This window comes from Danio rerio, chromosome 4, assembly GCF_052040795.2.
Source record: "Danio rerio strain M-AB ecotype USA chromosome 4, GRCz13ab, whole genome shotgun sequence".
In the NCBI taxonomy this organism is placed as follows: domain Eukaryota; kingdom Metazoa; phylum Chordata; class Actinopteri; order Cypriniformes; family Danionidae; genus Danio; species Danio rerio.
This window is the reverse complement of record NC_141024.2, coordinates 57,207,239-57,227,754: the sequence shown is the minus strand read 5'-3', so window position 1 is coordinate 57,227,754 and position 20,516 is coordinate 57,207,239. Positions and strand designations below refer to the sequence as shown.

The window sequence follows — 20,516 nt, the reverse complement described above, 5'->3', positions numbered from 1 at the left end:
TAAATTATAAATAAATATTAATTAAACCATATAATCATAATGTAGACAGAGTATACAGACTAATGGTGGCATTATTCTTTTAATATTCAGCTTCAATTTAGTTACTGCCAAAATACCCGTCATCATTTAGAGTTTATTTGATTTGTTAAGCAAGATTTCTTTTCATTGGTGTGTTGGCCAATTTAAAGGCTAAGTGCATGTAAACCTATAGAGTGCTGAGATGTTACGATGTTACAGAGGACTTATTTTATTTCTTTGTTCCAACTTTCAAGTGACCTATAGTCTACGTTTGTTACGAATAAATGCTGTTAAAACATATAAATGACTCATTCTTGAAAGAATGCATTAGAGCTGTAAGGGCTCGGGCTTTATAAAGCTGTCAATCAAAATGTACGAGTCGGACTCGGGACCTATCGGGTATAATTTTTATGGCCCGATTACAGCTCTCTGCATTCCCGCTGCAGTACCGCGGGAGCCGGCCAGATTTCTTACGGTGTGGGAGTAAATTTCTGAATAAGTCGCGGGAGAGATGTGTGTGTTTGTGTAAGAGAGAGAGAGAGAGAGGTGCTCTCTCTCTCTCTCTCTCTCTGCACGAGGTGAAAGAGTGGTGTGGGGTGTGAGAGCAACACGCTGAACTGGTTTCAGGCTTAATCTTTTTTGTTTTCTTTTTTTTCCCCCCCCCCCCCCCCCCCCTTATCCTTTTTTCTTTTGTTTTGGTTTAAACTAATACCAGCGATCCCCTCTATGATAAGGGAAACCATGGCGTTTCTCTCCGGAGAGGGAACACCTGGTTTCTCTATCAAGAATGGATGCAAAGTTTATTCGGACCAAGTTTTTACGGTTGAAGAAGTGCTTTTGACAATGGGAGAAATAGTTGAGCACGAAAATATAGTATCTGCCTCAAGAATGAATAAGGCTGTGGTAGTGTTTCTTAAAGATGAGAAACACGTTAATGATCTCGTGGAAAACGGAATTGTTGTTAACGACACGCTAGTACAAGTAGTGCCCTTGCGTACACCGGCTACTAAAGTAACAATCTCAAACGTGCCTCCATTCATTCCCAATGAGCAAATTCTTAAGAAATTGAATCGTTTTGGTAAGTTTGCGGGTTCTGTCAAAATGGTTCCGTTTGGGTGCAAAAACATGGTTCTAAAACATGTGATGTGCGTTTACTTCAACTCTGAGTGCTGGTGATAATGCTGTAAGCCCGTCTGTTTTGAAGGAAAATACGGCTGTTGATAAGGAAAATGATGGTGTTGGTGGCAATGTTGTTTTAAAAGAGAGATGTTTAGAGTCGGAGGTGATTGCAGAGAATGAAAATAGTGATGAAAATATGGAGGACTGCGATGATAACTGTTCAGAGTTTTCGAAAAATTAAGTGTAGTCAGTCGTTGGATGATGTGTATTCGGTAGAAGAATTGAATGCTTTTTTAGATTCAACTAAAGGGAAAAAGACTGACATAGTTAAGCACTTTCCCGATGGCAATAAATTTATAAAATCGGTGCTGATTGCTCAGAAGAATGTGGGCTATGAGGTACTTTCAAAGCAAAAACGTTTCCGATTGAGTAAGTTTGTAACAACGTTACGCAAAGCTCAAGAAGAACAGGGAAGAGTGTCAAAACGAAAAAAGTAAATCACATGGGAGAGGGATCTATTTTTAATTTTGTTTTACTTACCTGTTATTTCCTGTTTTCCCTTTCTATCTTCCCTGCAATGCAGATTCTTAAAGTAGGATCATTAAACATAAATGGGATGAGGGATGGGAGTAAAAGAGCTTTACTTGTTGAATTTCTTAAACTTAAAGAAACACATGTAACTTTTTTACAAGAAACTCATAGTGATCAAAAGAATGAATCTGAGATTAAGTTATGGTGGGAAGGTAAAACTGTTTTTAGTCATGGTACAAATATCAGCGCAGAGGTAGCTATTTTGTTTTCAAAGTACTTAAATAGAAATATTATATCAGAAGTAGAAATAGAGAAAGGACGTATTATGTTGGTAAAAGCTAAAGTAAACAATCAACTCTTCGAATTTATAAATATCTATGCTCCCAATAAATGCTCAGAAAAATTAGCAGTATTTAAGAAATTAAAAGATTTTTTAAATAATTATACTTTGGAAGGATTTCTAATTGTGGGAGGAGATTGGAATTGCACTCTTAATTTTCTTTTAGATAGAAACAATCAAGAACCACATCCTGCATCGACATCTTTTTTAAAAAGTTTCATAATTCAGAATGATTTGGTAGATGTGTGGCGACACCAAAATGCGAAAATAAAACACTATACATGGACTAAAATAAATCTGGGAATGATTAGTGTAGCAAGACTTGATCGGTTTTATGTAAAGTGTAGTGATAAAAACAGAGTAAGTGGATGCAATATTTTTCCCTTTTTCCATAATTTAATTACAGTCAGTATTGTTTTAACACAATCTAATTTTAAAAGCCCTTATTGGAAATTGAATACTGCTTTATTGAAAAGCCCTTTATTGAAAGTTTTATGAAAAATTTAAATTATTTTGGGAGGAGTGGAGTGGAGAAAAAAGATTTTAAAAATTTATTACAATGGTGGGAGTTAGGAAAGATTCAAATAAAAATTTTCTGTCAACAATATACATGGTTTTCAACAAGAAAAATAAAACAAAAAATTTCGGAAATAGAGCATGAAATCTGTCATATTACGTCTGGCATGATACAGCATTCTGATTCATCTTCAGCAGTCATTTTAAGTAAAAAAAAATCAAGATTTAAAATCATTATTGCAAGTGCGGGCCAAAGGTGCTTTGATAAGATCTCGGTTTATGTCATTGCACGAGATGGATGCTCCTACTTCTTATTTTTTTAATTTAGAAAAAGTGTCAAAAAAACAAAATGAAATGTATTGTTTAAAGACCCCTGAAGGACTAAAGACTTTTGATCCAGAAAAAATGAGAAAGATTGCAGTGGATTTTTATTCAGACTTGTACAAGAAGGAAGAAACTAATATTGAGTGCATGTCACAAATAATGGAAAAAATCCCTACTCTTACTGAAACACAGCGCAAGTTTTTGGACAGTGCTATACCATATCAAGAATTAATGGATGCAGTAAAACAGATGAAGACGAGTCGAGCCCCGGGAATTGATGGACTGTCTATTGATTTTTACAAGTCTATGTGGAATATTATTGGAAATGATTTTTATGAAGTGATTCAAGAATGTTTTAAAGAAAAAAGTCTTCCTACAAGTTGTCAAAGAGCTGTCTTAACACTTTTGCCAAAAAAGGGGGATTTAAGTGATCTTAAAAACTGGAGGCCTGTGTCTGTTTTAACTACTGATTATAAGTTAATGGCCAAAGTGTTGGCTAATAGGTTAAAGACTGTACTTGGTGATTTAATACACCCAGATCAATCCTATTGTATCCCAGATAGAACAATTTATGACAACATTTTCATGGTAAGAGATATTTTAGATTATTCTAAACTAAATGATGTGAATGTTGTTTTTTTGTTTTTAGATCAAGAGAAAGCATTCGATAGAGTGGACCATGGTTTTTTATTTGAAACTATGAGAGCTTTTGGTTTTGGAAATGTTTTTATTTCTTGGATCAAACTTTTATACACAAATGCTTCATGTGTTTTAAAAATAGATGGTAGCTTAAGTAAACCAGTAAGAGTACTTAAAGGCATAAGACAAGGATGCCCTTTATCAGGCCAGCTTTATGCTTTGGCAGTAGAACCATTACTGTGTTTATTAAGAGAAAATTTGTCTGATTTTAAACTTGATGATATATGCAATTCAGTTAAAGTAATAGCTTATGCAGATGACATTGCTGTTTTAGTAAAAAATCAAAAAGATGTTGATGTTGTTAAAAACAGCATCTCTTTATCAGTGGTGGTAAGAGTACAAAAAAATTGTACTCAATTACAAGTACTGTTACATTGCTGAAATTGTACTCAATTACAAGTAAAAGTACTGGTGTTAAAAAGTACTCAAGTAAAAGTACAAATTACTCTTCGTAAAAACTACTCAAATTACAAAATTACAAATTACTTTTTTAGCTTGGCGGTATTGGTGGAATTATCCATAAATGCGGAGCCAGACAAGATCCAGGCAGTAAAACACATTTTACATAACACGTTTAAAGATGCTAAAAACACTTTTAAAACTGTGTAAACAGCATTAATTATAGATTATAATTATAGAGCACCTATAAAGGAAACCCACGCCAACATGGGGAAAACATGCAAACTCCACACAGAAACACCAACTGACTCAGCCAGGGCTTCAACCAACAAACTTTTTGCTTTGAGGCGATAGCAATACCCACTGCGCACCATGATTATTTTACAAAAACAATGTTTTGCTATTTTGAGTATAAAGATAACAGGAATATGCACAAATGCACGACTGTTTATCATTTCAAATAATGCCTCTTTTATCTGTACGATCAATAGATGATTTAATATATAAAAAAAACACTTGCAAATTATGGAGAAACTTTGTTAATTACCTAATTCGCGAACTGAACCGTCAGAAACCACAGAACAACACTGCCTAGTGCCTAAACATATTATTAATAAATTAAATATCACACAAATTAAGTTGTCTTCTTACCATAATGTTTTTTTTTTTTTTCAGATTATAGACTGAAGTCTTGTAAAAAAAAAAGGGTTTCTGCAGATATCATAATGTCAAATTTAAGACTTTTTAAGACTACGTCATATCTTTAATATTGTTCAAGATTTTAAAAATAATAATTTTTCATTATTTTTATAATTTATTATGATTACAAAGTTGGGTGACGGGGTGGGGCAGTGGGTAGCGCTCTCGACTCAAGGCAAAAAGGTCGCTGGTTCAAGCCTTGGCAGGGTCAGTTGGCATTTCTGTGTGGAGTTTGCATGTTCTCCCCGTGTTTGCATGGGTTTGCTCAAGATGCTCCGGTTTTCCCCACAGTCCAAACACATGCATTTTAGGTGAATTAGGTAAGCTAAATTGTCTGTTGTTGTAAATGAGAACGGGTTGCAGCTGGAAGGGCATCCGCTGTGTAAAACATATGCGGGATAAATTGGCGGTTCATTCCGCTGTGGCGACCCCAGATTAATAAAGGAACTAAGCCGAAAAGAAAATTAATGAATGATTATAAAGTTTTATAACTTTTCAAGATTTTTTAAATCAAAGTTTGATGCATCACTCACTTTTGTTTATATCACGGACAGTTCTACCTGTTAAACTTAAATATCAATGACAACAGAACATGGGTTACTCTACAATTATTATTTTTTTTATTCTGGCAAGAATAATAGCAAAAAATTTTTTTTTTTGCCCACTCAACAATTGACACATTATTGTCTGGCTAGTTTCTGTCCTCTACTAATGAGCTGAAAAGGCAATAATGGTCCAACAATCCTGTCCATCATCACCAATAAAGCCTAGAAATTGGGCTTCAGTATACTGTAAGCTGATGGGTTCATATATTATTTTCCAGTTATCAAATACTTAATTTGTTACTTAATTTTTGTTACATTGCTTTAACTTCAAAATGATCCATCAGTGTAAAACCTATAAATGGTGGAAAAACATATTCTGTAATCTTAAAACCACCTGGGTCTCCACTTTTGCCATGGCCTCTTTTTTGTTGTAACAAACTTATCCCCCAGGTTTTTCCAAACTTTAACAAAACACTTCCTTTCCATGGCTGTTGCAATTTCTAGCCAAGAATTATCGGTCATCTGGTTATCTCTTTGTCCACGCATACAGTCGTACTGTTACAGACAAAATCTCTTCAAAGTGATTCAAATTTAACTCAAATCAAGCGCGGCGCCGCGCGAACTGTTCACCCGAAATCATGTCGCGCGCATCCAAAGTGAACCTCCGCAAACACGGCGATGACGTCACATTCGCCGCGCGCACTGAGCTATTGCATGCTGGGCTTATTTGTAGTTTTAATACTGCAAATTACAATAGGACTAGTGAAATAAAGAACTACACCACCACGAAACAAAGCAACAACAAAAAAAATTATTTAAATGAGCATTAGAAGTAGCGTTACAATGTACATCGGAAAAATAAGACATGTGCAAACATATTTCAGATCTAGAACAGCGAATTTGAGACTTTTTAAGGCCTAAAATTTAGATGTTTATATTTTAGACATTTTAAGACCCCACGGAAACCCTGTAAGCCGGATGGCACAGCCGAGGGCAGGTTTCATCCACTTATTTTTGCGCTTTTTGGATATGCACATAAAAACGGTTGATGGAAACGCTATAATGCGCATATATTTTGAAAATGTGTGTGAATGGACAAACCAGCAGGCTAAGCACATTGTAAAACATCTAAAGTGTTGTTTTGGTCATTCTAAACCACCTCAACCATTTCAGTATTATATTATATTAATAATGACCTCCAGAATTGTCAAGAGTTTCTGCACTCCGTGTTTCGCGCCTTCAAACGCCAGCGCGCGTTCACTGCGTGCAGGATTGACTTCTGATGCGCAAGTCACTTAGTAAATGAAGATAATTTATTCATGCAGCTGCTCCTACTGATGCTAATTCTGTTTTTACTTTTGATATTTGTCGCCAGTTAATCAGAAGGTGGCAATTTTGTTCTCTTTGACTTGATGGACAGAAACGCTGCTTTATTTGCAGTCTTTTATGCGATATTCCAGTTTTGGGCATATATTTAATAAGCATTTTAGATGATAACATAGCTATTCACATCAGCACATCTGTCCTCTTTCTTCCCTATGTACCTGTAGGTGAACAGCTCCTCCGGGTGTGGCCATGCATTCATCCTCTGCTATTTCTTCCTCATTTCTTCTGTCTTAAATCTCCATATGTCAATTGATAACTTTGTGACTGTATGATGACGGTCACGTAAATCTGCAGTAGCCTGAACTTGTTTTTCGGTTCAAATAATATACCAGGCTTTTCATTGGTCCGTTAAGATCAGCTTTTTTTATTGGCTACCGAAATGCTGGTCAGTGCGTGGCTGAAATATTAATTTATTGACAGTACTCTGTAACGAATTGTGATTATAAAAGTAACGAAGTAGATTACTCAGCTTAATTTGTACTCAAGTACAAGTAAAATTACAGGCTTAAAATTCTACTCATGAAAGTACAATTACACCAAAAATGTACTTAATTACAGTAACGTGAGTAGTTGTAATTCGTTACTCCCACCACTGCTCTTTATTTGAGAGGGCTTCATCTGCAAAGTTAAATTGGATTAAAACAGAGGCTTTTTGGTGCAATGAAAAAAGTACAATGAGGTTACCTGTTATTCCTGAAAATGGAAAATGGAAAAAACATGGTTTTAAGTATTTAGGTATTTTTTTGGGATCCGAATCGTATCAAAGAAATAATTGTGAAAATGTTAAAGAAAAAGTGTGTAATAGATTATCAAAATGGAATTGGATTTTACCACAACTTTCGTATTGGGGTAGAGTACTGGTTATAAATAACCTTGCTGCATCTGTTCTATGGCATAAATTAATTGTGTTAAATCCACCAGATGGTTTTATTAGAGAAATTCATAGTGTTCATAGATTAGAGCAATTCAAAGTGTTCATAGATTTTTTTCTGGAATGGAAACCATTGGCTAAAAGAGACAATATTGTTTCTACAATTAAATGAGGGTGGTCAAGGCCTCATGGACATTAAGTCCAAAGTAGCTGCTTTCAGATTGCAGACTGCACAAAAACTCCTTTATCAAAAGTCTCTAAACTGGACTGCTATTGCTTGCACCTTATTAAATAGAGTGGGACGGATGAATTTGAACAGACACCTTTTTTTAATGAATTTGAAAGATATTGATTTTAATGGGCTTTCTTCTTTTTATACATCAGTTCTAAATGCATGGCAAATATTTATAGTTAAAAGAGAACTGACCGAAGTAACACAAGAATGGGTACTTGAGGAACCATTAGTTTATAATCCTTTATTGGTTGAGATTTTGAAATCAAAGGCTTGTTCTACAAGATTAATTCAAGCAGGAATATGCAAAATCTGTCATTTAAGAATACAGGATAGTTGGATTTCTGCAGAAAAACTTGCTGTGAAAATCAATGTTCACTCTGTTAGGTTTATTGAAAAATTGTTATATGAGGTTCAAAAATTGTTTCCTGTAGTGCCATTGCAAACAGAAGTAACTAAGACTGCATTTCCCAGGATTAGTGTAAAAGTAAATTTAGAAGATTGGCAGGAGGATGATACTAGATTACTTTCATTTAAAACACCGCAACTTGGTTTCTTTGATGAAATATCTAAAAAGTCTTTCTATTGTCTGTGTGTTAAATTTTTAAATTTAAAATCTTTGAGAGAAATTCCAGAAACCAAATGGGGAAATTTTGTTGAAATTGGTACCACTCCAAAAGGATGTTGGAGGTCATTATATAAAGTACCAATTGAAAAAAGAAGCGGAGATTTACAATGGCGGATCTCTCATTGGATATTGGCAACAAATCGTTATAAGAATCATCTAAATCCGGCACAAGGAGATGAATGTATATTTTGTGGCCTTTCAGAAACAATGGCTCACCTATTTATTGGATGTTCAAGGCTTTTTAGATAGTTTGACATGTTGAGAGACTTGTGTCAGAAATTTGGTTTCATTTTTACTAATAGTCTTTTTATCTTTGGACCAAAATACAATGCTTTAAATAAGAAAAAAAATGTTTTAACAAATTTTCTATTAGCTAAGGCAAAACTGGCAGTATGGTTGACAAGAAAAAATAAAATACTGTTAGACAGCAATACTGATCCTTTGGACTTGTTCAGAATTTTGGTAAAAAGCAGGCTAGTAATGGAGTATAAATATTATGAATTGGTGAATGATGTTGATTCTTTCTTTCTTGTATGGGGTGTTGAAAACATTTTATGTCAACCTAATGAAGAAGGAGGTTGTGATATATTGCTGTAAACTTGGTGGTATTAGTTTTTTATCATTGTTTTATTATTATTTGTGTTATTGTTTTATTTTTGATTATCATTTTTTGTGTGTATTTACATGTTTTTGTAATAAGCTGTAATTGTTTTTAAACTGATACAGTTTTTGAACTGTTGTAATTAAAGAGTTGTTAAAAGTCAAAGTCTCTCTCTCTCTCTCTGCGAGCCTAAAATCGCATAGAAGGTATTCAGTTTCTGAATGGTTTAGGCTCAAGCCAACAGTTTGGTGACGCTGTCTGAGCCTTACGTCATAATTTTTTTATTACGCCGGTAATACCGGATACCAGGGTAAAATATGGAGGCGGTTTGACGGCCTCAAAATTTGGATACCGCCCAAGCCTAGTGCACGATCACCAGTCTTCGCTGTTAAAGGAGTTTGAGAAACACTTTCGCATGTCGAGATGTACATGATACTGTATGTGTGTGTGCTGGCACCCACCGGCTGTTTCACAGGCACATGCAAAGCTTGAAGGTAAACAAACAACGGCTTATCATAAGCATCTTATCGATAATTATTTATACGGTTGGCATTAAAGTGAACATATAAACGTTATGCAACTAATTTCTAGCAGCTAAATGTGTCTGGAAAAATATTCAAAGACTTTTATTCTCATAAACCGCGCGGACGGGAATGCATCTGACTGTTCTGATTGGCTAAAGCAGACGTCTCACGTCAGCACGTTCTAGACGTGCACACGCTCTTTCCGGCAATCTTCCTTCTATAGACCATCTCTGTGCAAAGAAACAAGCTCAGGGCTCCCATTGATTTAGCGTTACTGATGTTATAATATGTTATATTGTTGGAGCAATGTGTTAATAAAGTTATTACTTCCTAATGTTATAATAGCATTGAAATGTTGGAGCAATGTGCTAATAAAGTTCCATATAAGTACACAGTGGATTCACGTTGACCGGTCCGCAGTTAGAAAAAGGTTGTGGACCACTGGTTTAGATAATATTAAGAGTGTCGTGAGACTTTTATATGTTTAGAAGAAACGGCAAACTGAACAAACAGCAGAGCATGTCTAAACTTCACCAGGACACAACAGATATAAATATAAAAATATAAAATATGAATAAATAATTCAGAGGTAATTCATTAAAAAGATCCTTAAAATAAACTGATTCCTTTAACTTTAAGTCACATTTGGGTATATTGGAAAAAGAGAAGCTCTGAAAGTGCAACATTTCATAATAGACTAAGTAAAGCTATTAAATATATTTATAGATAAACATACATTATTAAAGCTATGATTAAAATCACAACCCTGTAAATGTTTTGTTTTTTTCTTCTGTCAATCCACTGAATGGGGCTCCACATCAGGTAACCCAATATGAAACTGTATCTGTTGAGTGGAGAATCATTTACCTCAGTGTGTCCAGTTTACAGTGTTGACTCTTCAGTCCATCAGAGAGAAGCTTCACTCCTGAATCCTGCAGGTCATTGTTACTCACGTCCAGCTCTCTCAGCACACAGTTTGAGGATTGTAGAGCTGAAGACAAACTCTCACAGCACTGAACAGTGAGATTACACATGACCAATCTGAGAAAGAAGAACACAGATTACATTAACAGTGGGATTTTAGTCATTCATCAGATGTAAAAAAACAAACTATGAGGTTAATAATATGATAAAACTATTAGAATTTGTGTCAATTAGAATTATTGACAATTATTATTTAATAAAACTGAATATTAAATTTCATCTAATGTCATCATTAAAAATATCAAATATAAATAAAGATTTAGAGGTAATTAAATAAAATAATCATTAAAATACACTGATTTCCTGTACTGATTAAGAAAAAGAGCAATTTTCATTTGAAAAGCAGCAGTTTGCAGTTTCTCCACTAATGCTCTTAAATTTATCTGGACATTTCCATCTCAATCAAAACACTTTTAATGTTGTTGAGTGGAGAATCATTTACCTCAGTGTGTCCAGTTTACAGTGTTGACTCTTCAGTCCATCAGAGAGAAGCTTCACTCCTGAATCCTGCAGGTCATTGATACTCAGGTCCAGCTCTCTCAGCACACAGTTTGAGGATTGTAGAGCTGAAGACAAACTCTCACAGCACTGAACAGTGAGATAACACATGACCAATCTGAGAAAGAAGAACACAGATTACATTAACAGTGTGATTTCAGTCATTCATCAGATGTAAAAAATCAAACTATAAGGTTAATAATATGACAAAACTATTGGAATTTGTGTCAGTTAGAATTATTGACTATTGTTATTTAATAAAACTGAATATTAAATGTCATCTAATATAATCTTGAATACTTTGAAATGTGAGAAAACTGCTAAATTTGAGTTCAGATTAGAGGACCACGAGACTTTATATATTTATGAACCTGTAAAATGCAAATGATCAGAGCCTGTCAAACCTGCTCCAATAAACCAATTCAAGGATAAACTGTAAATATAATCATTAAAAATATAAATAAAGATTTAGAGGTAATTAATTAAAATAACCATTAAATACACTGATTTACTGAACTGATTAAGAAAAAGAGCAACTTTCATTTGAGAAGCAGCATTTTGCAGTTTCTCCACTAATGCTCTTAAATATATCTGGACATTTCCATCTCAATCAAAACACTTTTAATGTTGTAGAGTGGAGAATCATTTACCTCAGTGTGTCCAGTTTACAGTGTTGACTCTTCAGTCCATCAGAGAGAAGCTTCACTCCTGAATCCTGCAGGTCATTGTTACTCAGGTCCAGCTCTCTCAGCACACAGTTTGAGGATTGTAGAGCTGAAGACAAACTCTCACAGCACTGAACAGTAAGTTTACAGCTCTGTAGTCTGTGTAGAGGACAGTAAAAGACACTGTATTATTGTGTGTGAGTGTGATGTAATTAGGGAAAAGGAAAAGACTCCTTTAAATTTTCAGAGTTGCTTTGATGGTAACATGGAGGAAGATCAAACATTTGTATTTCATTATTACATAAACTTTTTAAAAAGAAGATCTCTGGACCAAAATGAGTCGGCCAGACAGATTTAGTTTTTTTACTATTTCTGTTCTTATATTTCTGATATTTCAAATCCATTCAGATCCTCATATTTGTTAAACAAAGCAAGTCTCTAATATAATATTAACAGACAGAAAATATGACTTTACAAACTGTATTGTAAATAAATCACATCAACATCTTCATATTAGTCAATGATATTCCTGAAATGAATATAAAACTGACTGAATATAACTTTAATTTTAGCATTTATTTGATGGAAATGTTTTTATTTTACCTCAGTGTGTCCAGTTTACAGTGTTGACTCTTCAGTCCATCAGAGAGAAGCTTCACTCCTGAATCCTGCAGGTCATTGTTACTCAGGTCCAGCTCTCTCAGCACACAGTTTGAGGATTGTAGAGCTGAAGACAAACTCTCACAGCACTGAACAGTGAGATTACAGCCCTGTAGCCTGTGTAGAGGAGCAACAAAATCAGCAGTAAGAAATTAGCAGAGTTGTGTTCATGAGTCCAGTCTACAGTGATAAAAACAACACTGAAAATAAACTATATATATATAGTTTGAGCAGTATATATATATATATATATATATATATATATATATATATATATATATATATATATATATATATATATATACTGCTCAAACAATAAAGGGAACACTAAAATAACACATCCTAGATCTGAATGAATGAAATATTCTTATTAAATACTTTGTTCTTTACACAGTTGAATGTGCTGACAACAAAATCACACAGACATGATCACTGGAAATCAAATGTATTAATCCATGGAGGACTGGATTAGGAGTCACACTCAAAGCTGTAATGAACTGCAGGAATTACTGACACACTCCAGACTAGTGATGCACGTTATATCGGTGCCTATATCGTTATCGGCCGATAAACGCTATTTTTAAGATTATCGTTATCGATCCGATGTCTTAATTAGGCCGATATATTTAAGCCGATAAATTACGTAATTGTACAGACCTGCGTGCCGCGCTCGCGTGGGCGGAACATGTTCAGACTTGTCCAGTGCACTATAATGGATCTCTCCTCACACTGTTTATTCCTTCAAAGTCTGTGCTTTCTTCCCGTGGCATTGCTGTGAGTTAATAACTCAGTAAGTAACCATGTTCTTTATCATTGTAGATATGTTTGATTGAGTTTCATTGTGTATTTTGCTTTAAATCGCCTCAGGAAAAATATTACATGTGTAAACCTTTCCTGCTTTGTCTCTTTGTTGTGTTAAAGATATAAGGGGAGATTCACTTATAATCTCCCCTAATGAGATTATAAGTGATATAATCCGAATAATGTTAGTTTCGGGGTGAACTTTTTTTGTTGCAGCTGGTGAATAAAAGAGGACACATGTAACTTGGTCCAAAATATTTATTACTTTCCGTGTGGTACAACAAATAAGCCACCAAAGAGGGAACATCACAGAAAATGGTCTCAATGCGAAAAAACCGCTCCTCTTTTCTCTCTCCCTCTCCCTCTGCTTCACTCACACCCCAAACTGCAGCCCAGTCCCATTGAAGGACCCGCACATTTTACAACACGTGTAAACATAACGGTTGTTTGTAATCTGATTATTTGTTAATATTAACGCGTTGCTGGTCATGTGTTGTTGATGTAAGATAGTATTCAGTTTGATCTGAATATTCATATTGATTATAACGAGCTCGCGTGAGAGCTGTCACCGCGCGCACACAAATACATACACACACACACACACACACACACACTGTAGCACCGTAGCACGGGGGAGAGAAGAGAGGTGAATCCAGTCAAAGGGGCTCTTAACTAGCCGCTCATTCTGTCTTTATATTCTGCTCTGTGTTTGTCATAATGTCAGCTCAACGCAGGTTTTGTATCAAAATCTGACTCTGATGGCAACTCTGCCTCTACAGTTAAGTAAAACTCTCAGCGGTTTATCATAAACTTTTCATCGATCATTTTCCCGCGATTGACGGCAAGAACGAGCGCAGAAGCGTTGTCTGATTGACAAGCAGCACCTACATGTGACATGTCAAAATAGGATGAATCTGTGCCGCATTTTCTAAACGTACTATCTTTATTTAGCTGTTCGCTTGTACGGTGGCTCTGAACTGTCAAAATACCTCTAAAAAAGGCTTTTTCGGACATGACATATTTGTAGATGTGTACATCACTGTAACATGTTTTATTCATGACCATTTGAGCTGGTTTCAGTCCTTAGCTCTTTTATTTTCATCTTATTTAAATATATTTAAATAATATATCTAAATACCATTTTGTTATTTAAACTATTAATTTTTGCAACAATCAACTTGCATGTTAATTTGCTATGAAGAAAAGGAAATCATTTTTTGCATGCTGATTTATGTGAAATCGTGAATATAGGTCTATAATCACCTTGCAATTTTGAAGTTATAGCTTTTTTTGCTTTGAGTATAGACTGTTCAGTTCATAAGAGCAGTTCAATCTTTTATGAATTTTTATGTATAAAAATATAACATTCATTCATTTTCTTGTCGGCTTAGTTCCTTTATTAATCCGGGGTCGCCATAGCAGAATGAACTGCCAACTTATCCAGCAAGTTTTTACGCAGCGGATGCCCTTCCAGCTGCAACCATCTCTGGGAAAAAAATATATATATATATAACAATTTAAGATATTTATAATTGTCGGCCTATATATATCGGCTATCGGCCCCCAAGTCTGAAGAATTATTGGTTATCGGTATCGGCCAAAAAAATTCATATCGGTGCATCCCTACTCCAGACACATGGACATTTTCAGAACAAGAATATTTATTTCATTTATAATATACTATTTATTTATTTAATCTACATTAAACTAAACTAAACCTGTATTTCTCCATTCATATGACTGTACTGAATTATTGAACAGATTATTAATAACTAATCAGAGAGCATTTTACTGAGCTCAGTGTAAAGTTTAGTGTTTAGGCCTACAGTAAATGTAATATTAGAGGCATGTCTGCGGCGAGACGGCAATACTGTGTCTAAAATTACACTATTTCTCTGATCAGAAAACAAACACAATTATCCAAGAGCAACACTGTGTTAGATTTGAGCAAATACACATCAACAAATGTCCTATTCAGCTGGAGGAGCACAGGGATTTACAGGGATTTGAGTTATTTTCCAGGATAAACTGTAAAGCAAATGAAGTAGATTATTAAATAAGTACAAATGTTGTTTGTGTGAGTAAAAAGTCAAGAAAAGTTTGTTAAATACGTTTAGAAATGCTGAAATAAATGAGCAAATAAGGAAACAGAACACTGCCGCCGCGTCCCCATGCAGTAACATGGTGTATCAGCGATCTCACAGGGGGACGATACGCCCAGCTAAAGGTTTTCTGTTAAAGGGCCATGAAACCCCCTCGTTTCAGCAGGGTGTTTTCACACCTCTTCTTTGGAAAAAGTCAGAAAAGTGGGGGTGTCCAGCTCTGTTTAGGGGGGAGTGTCGGAGAAACTAAAGTGGGAGGGTGTGGGAGTGTCTATTTGGGCACGCGCGAGTTTCAGTCAAAATACACAGGAGAAAGGGATGGTGTTTAACCTACATGGACATCTGTAGTCGAATTATTTGCCAAATTATTAAATGTCGGACTTTAACTGCAGTTCGGCTCTTTCATTCAGGGAATTCATTCATGCCCCTCGCGACAAATGAGATATTTGATTCGAGGAACTGCTCTAAGCGTGTATTTTTCATGCAATGTTTGATACCGCACGGCGAATGAGAGAAAAAAAACTCCGCATTTCCCGTAAAACTTAGATGCACACAGCAGGTAGCGTCAGAAAGCCGCGTGTGTTATTCCGGTCACAAAATGCGGTGCTAACATGTTTGCACTCAATGCAATAGTTAACTTATTTGATACGAACAAACTGAATATACAAAGAGCACTGGTCGCTCACTTACCAAATCTGTAGAGACAGGACAATCACCAGCAACTAGAGCCGCGTCTTTATGAAGAGAAGACTACATCCGGAATCCGGATTTCAGCGTTTGCAGATGAGAACAGCTCTCAGGTAAACAATAATCCCCCTTAGACACGTAAATTATTGTTGTCGAGCGTCGCGTACACTGTAATCCACACGTGATCCAGATAAGCTCTCACAGAGAGAAAATGAAAACGAAACTTAATGGCAGCAAACTGTAAAAGCAACACTTCACGCTTGTTTTGCCAACACAACGTGGCGTCTCTGTGGTGTAAAGACGGTGACACTAATGAATATTAATGAAGTTGCACAATAGAGCGCGCTGATTGGTTTGAACCAAGTCTTACTCATGCATTAATGCATCACACTGTAAGACGTAATAAGGCACACTCTGGCACAGACGCCCAGTCTGCACGCTGGAATACACGCTATTATGTCATGGCCGTGACGCAGCTTCAAAAATTCGTTTCAAACAGGAAGTACGAATTTGCTTGAAATAACGCAAAAACAACCAATTTACACTTTTTAGTGAAATATAGGTGTCCTAATAGTGTTTTTAGCAGTGTGGGACACATATACGACTGTCAACAGCTCAAAAAATGTGTTTTGGTGTTTCGTGACCCTTTAAAGCAGGGCGGTGATTCACTAAACTGATCTGAGTCTTCAGTGCAGACTGATGTGTGTCTTCTGTGATCAATCAATGAATACTCACAGAGCTCTTCTGCAGTTTCTCACAGCTGCTGTCAGTCTCCGTCTTCCCTCAGCTGATGTATTGAATTTATTAAAGTCTAACTCATCCAGCGGCTCCTCTGACATCTCAATCATGTAGGAGATTGTTGAGCAGTGAGCAGGAGAGAGTTCCTCCTCTGAGTGTTTGTCTGATTTCACAAACTCCTGAATCTCTCTGGCCAGAGTCTGATCTTTCACCTCCAGCAGACAGAGGAACAGATTGATGGATCTTTCAGCTGAGAGATGTTTATCTGTCTTGATCTTGTCTTTAATGTACTGTGTAATTCTCCTGATGCTCTCTGAGCTCTCCCCTGTGTGTGTCAGCAGATCCTGGAAGAGTCTCTGATTGGACTCCAATGAGACGCCCAGCAGGAACCGCAGGAACAGATCCAGATGACCATTACTACTCCTGACAGCTTTATCTACTGCTGTACTGAGCAGATCACACAGAGAGTTCTCAGAGCTGGACTGTAGATATTGATTATATAAATATTCTCTGTCATAAATCCCCCTCAGCGGTTTTCTCTTCTTTGTTAAATGGCAGTAAAACACAAAGAAAGCAGCCAGAAACTCCTGAAAGCTGAGATGGATGAAGCTGTAGACTTTCCTCTGATAAATCACAGATTCCTCCTTGAAGATCTCAGTGCAGATCCCAGAATACACCGAGGCGTCAGTGACGTCTATGCCGCTCTCAATCAGGTCCTCCTCATAGAACATCACATTGCCCTTCATCAGCTGTCTGAAAGCCACTTCAGCAAGTTTGAGGATCTCTCCTCTGTTGGACTGCAGGAGTTTCTCTGGATCTCTCTCTTCATACTTCTGCTTCCTCATGTTGATCTGAATCAGCAGGAAGTGGATGTACATCTCAGTCAGAGTTTGAGGGATTTCTGCACTCACATCTTCTTCCAGGAGCTTCTGAAGCACAGTGGAGGAGATCCAGCAGAAGACGGGTATGTGGCACATGATCTGGAGGCTTCTTGCTCTTCTGATGTGGGAGATGATTCTGCTGGCTTGATGCTTGTCGCTGATTCTCTTCCTGAAATATTCCTCCTTCTGAGGCTCAGTGAATCCCTGAATTTCTGTCAGACGCTTGATGTATCTGGAGGGGATCTGATGGGCTGCTGCAGGTCTGGAGGTGATCCAGATGAGAGCTGAGGGAAGCAGATCTCCTTTCAGGAGGCTCCGCATCAACACAGCCACTGATGAAGATTCAGTCACAGCACAAACTTTCTCCTCATCTGAAAAGTTGAGTGTGATTCTGCTTTCATCCAGACCATCAAAGATGAACACAACTCTACACTGCTCATAAATCTTGGGCTCCAGATCTTCAAGTTCAGGATGAAAGTCCAGCAGAAGTCTGTGAAGACTGTACTGATGATCTCTGATCAAGTTCAGCTCTCGAAATGGAAGCACAAACATGAAATCTACATCCTGATTGTCTTTTCCCTCGGCCCAGTCCAGAATGAACTTCTGCACAGAGATGGTTTTCCCGATTCCAGCGATGCCTTTAGTGAGAACAGTCTTGATCTTGGCTTTCTCCTGCTTGATCTTCTCCTCATGTCCTGCTCCAGCTGAGGCTTTAAACATGTCATTGCAGTAGACTGGAGTGTGTTGTGAGGGTTTTGTTCTGGCTCTTTTCTCCATCTGTAAAACCTCATGTTCTTCATTCACTCCTTCACTCTCTCCTTCTATGATGTAGAGCTGTGTGTAGATCCTGTTCAGGAGGGTTTGAGTCTCTCCATGGTTAATTCCCTCAAATAATCTCTCATACTTGTTCTTCATGCTGGTTTTGTGCTGCTCTTTGACTGTCTGAAGTTCATCATGTTCTGGTTGGAGTGAATCCTGCAGCAGGTCTCCAGTCTGATCATCTCTAGCCACACTGCAGAAACAACAACAACAACACAAAGAATCAATGAGTGCCAGTGTAAAGATCCTCTAGTGAAGCCATGTGTGTTTTCTCTGAACCAGCTGAGACACAATACACGGATTTAATCAGATTTAAGTTAAACACCACACACTGATCACATTAAACACCACACACTGATCGCTTTAAACACCAAACACTGATCCCTTTAAACACCACACACTGATCACTTTAAACACCACACACTGATCACAGTAAACACCACACACTGATCACTTTAAACACCACACACTGATCACTTTAAACACCACACACTAACCACTTTAAACACCACACACTGATCACTGTAAACACCACACACTGATCACTTTAAACACCACACACTGATCACTTTAAACACCACACACTGATCACTTTAAACACCACACACTGATCACTTTAAACACCACACACTAACCACTTTAAACACCACACACTGATCACACTGATCACTGTAAACACCACACACTTATCACTTTAAACACCACACACTGATCACTTTAAACACCACACACTGATCACTTTAAACACCACACACTAACCACTTTAAACACCACACACTGATCACACTGATCACTTTAAACATCACACACTGATCACTGTAAACACTGCACACTGACCACATTAAACACCACACACTGATCACTGTAAACAGCACACACTGATCACTTTAAACACCACACACTGATCACTTTAAACATCACACACTGATCACTGTAAACACTGCACACTGACCACTTTAAACACCACACACTGATCACTGTAAACACCACACACTGATTACTTTAAACACCACACACTGATCACTTTAAACACCACACACTAATCACTTTAAACATCACACACTGATCACTTTAAACATCACACACTGATCACTGTAAACACTGCACATTGACCACATTAAACACCACACACTGATCACTGTAAACAGCACACACTGATCACTTTAAACACCACACACTGATCACTTTAAACATCACACACTGATCACTGTAAACACTGCACACTGACCACTTTAAACACCACACACTGATCACTGTAAACACCACACACTGATTACTTTAAACACTGCACACTGATCACTTTAAACACCACACACTGATCACTTTAAACACCAAACACTGATCTCTTTAAACACCACACACTGATCACTTTAAACACCAAACACTGATCACTTTAAACACCACACACTGATCACTGTAAATGCCACACACTGATCACTTTAAACACCAAACACTGATCACACTGATCACTTTAAACACCACACACTAACCACTTTAAACACCACACACTGATCACTGTAAACACCACACACTGATCACTTTAAACACCACACACTGATCACTTTAAACACCACACACTGATCACTTTAAACACCACACACTGATCACACTGATCACTGTAAACACCACACACTGATCACTTTAAACACCAAACACTGATCACACTGATCACTTTAAACACCACACACTAACCACTTTAAACACCACACACTGATCACTTTAAACACCACACACTGATCACTTTAAACACCACACACTGATCACTTTAAACACCACACACTGATCACTTTAAACACCACACACTGATCACTTTAAACACCACACACAGATCACTTTAAACACCGCACACTGATTACTTTAAACACTACACACTGATTACTTTAAACACCGCACACTGACCACTTTAAACACCACACACTGATCACTGTAAACACCACACACTGATCACTTTAAACACCACACACTGATCACTTTAAACATCACACACTGATCACTTTAAACACCACACACTGATCACTTTAAACACCACACACTAACCACTGTAAACACCACACACTGATCACTGTAAACACCACACACTGATCACTTTAAACACCACACACTGATCACTGTAAACACCGCACACTGACCACTTTAAACACCACACACTGATCACTGTAAACACCACACACTGATCACTTTAAACACCACACACTGATCACTTTAAACACCACACACTGATCACTTTAAACACCACACACTGATCACAC

At 36.9% G+C, this 20,516-nt stretch overlaps 3 protein-coding genes across 5 annotated transcripts in view; 1 reads left to right on the top strand and 2 right to left on the bottom strand.

Moving 5' to 3' along the window:
* The window catches only part of zgc:113135, a 1,020,739-nt gene that overhangs the window by 344,017 nt on the left and 656,206 nt on the right, over positions 1–20,516 (bottom strand). The window lies entirely within an intron of this gene.
* Positions 1–20,516, top strand: part of LOC101886882 (gastrula zinc finger protein XlCGF57.1-like) — a 513,813-nt gene that overhangs the window by 33,997 nt on the left and 459,300 nt on the right. The window lies entirely within an intron of this gene.
* The window catches only part of LOC110437840 (NACHT, LRR and PYD domains-containing protein 3-like), a 41,744-nt gene that overhangs the window by 10,224 nt on the left and 11,004 nt on the right, over positions 1–20,516 (bottom strand). The window contains exons 7-11 of one of the 3 annotated variants that reach the window (XM_087248450.2): positions 16,565–18,460; positions 12,183–12,356; positions 11,565–11,738; positions 10,859–11,032; positions 10,300–10,473 (exon numbers count right to left, since the gene is read on the bottom strand). In XM_087248450.2, coding sequence (XP_087104576.1) covers positions 10,300–10,473; positions 10,859–11,032; positions 11,565–11,738; positions 12,183–12,356; positions 16,565–18,460 — 2,592 coding nt within the window. Of the gene's footprint in view, positions 1–10,299; positions 10,474–10,858; positions 11,033–11,564; positions 11,739–12,182; positions 12,357–14,627; positions 15,273–16,473; positions 18,721–20,516 lie in introns of those variants that run through there. The other 2 variants (XM_088650116.1, XR_015942528.1) reach the window with 2 other exon arrangements.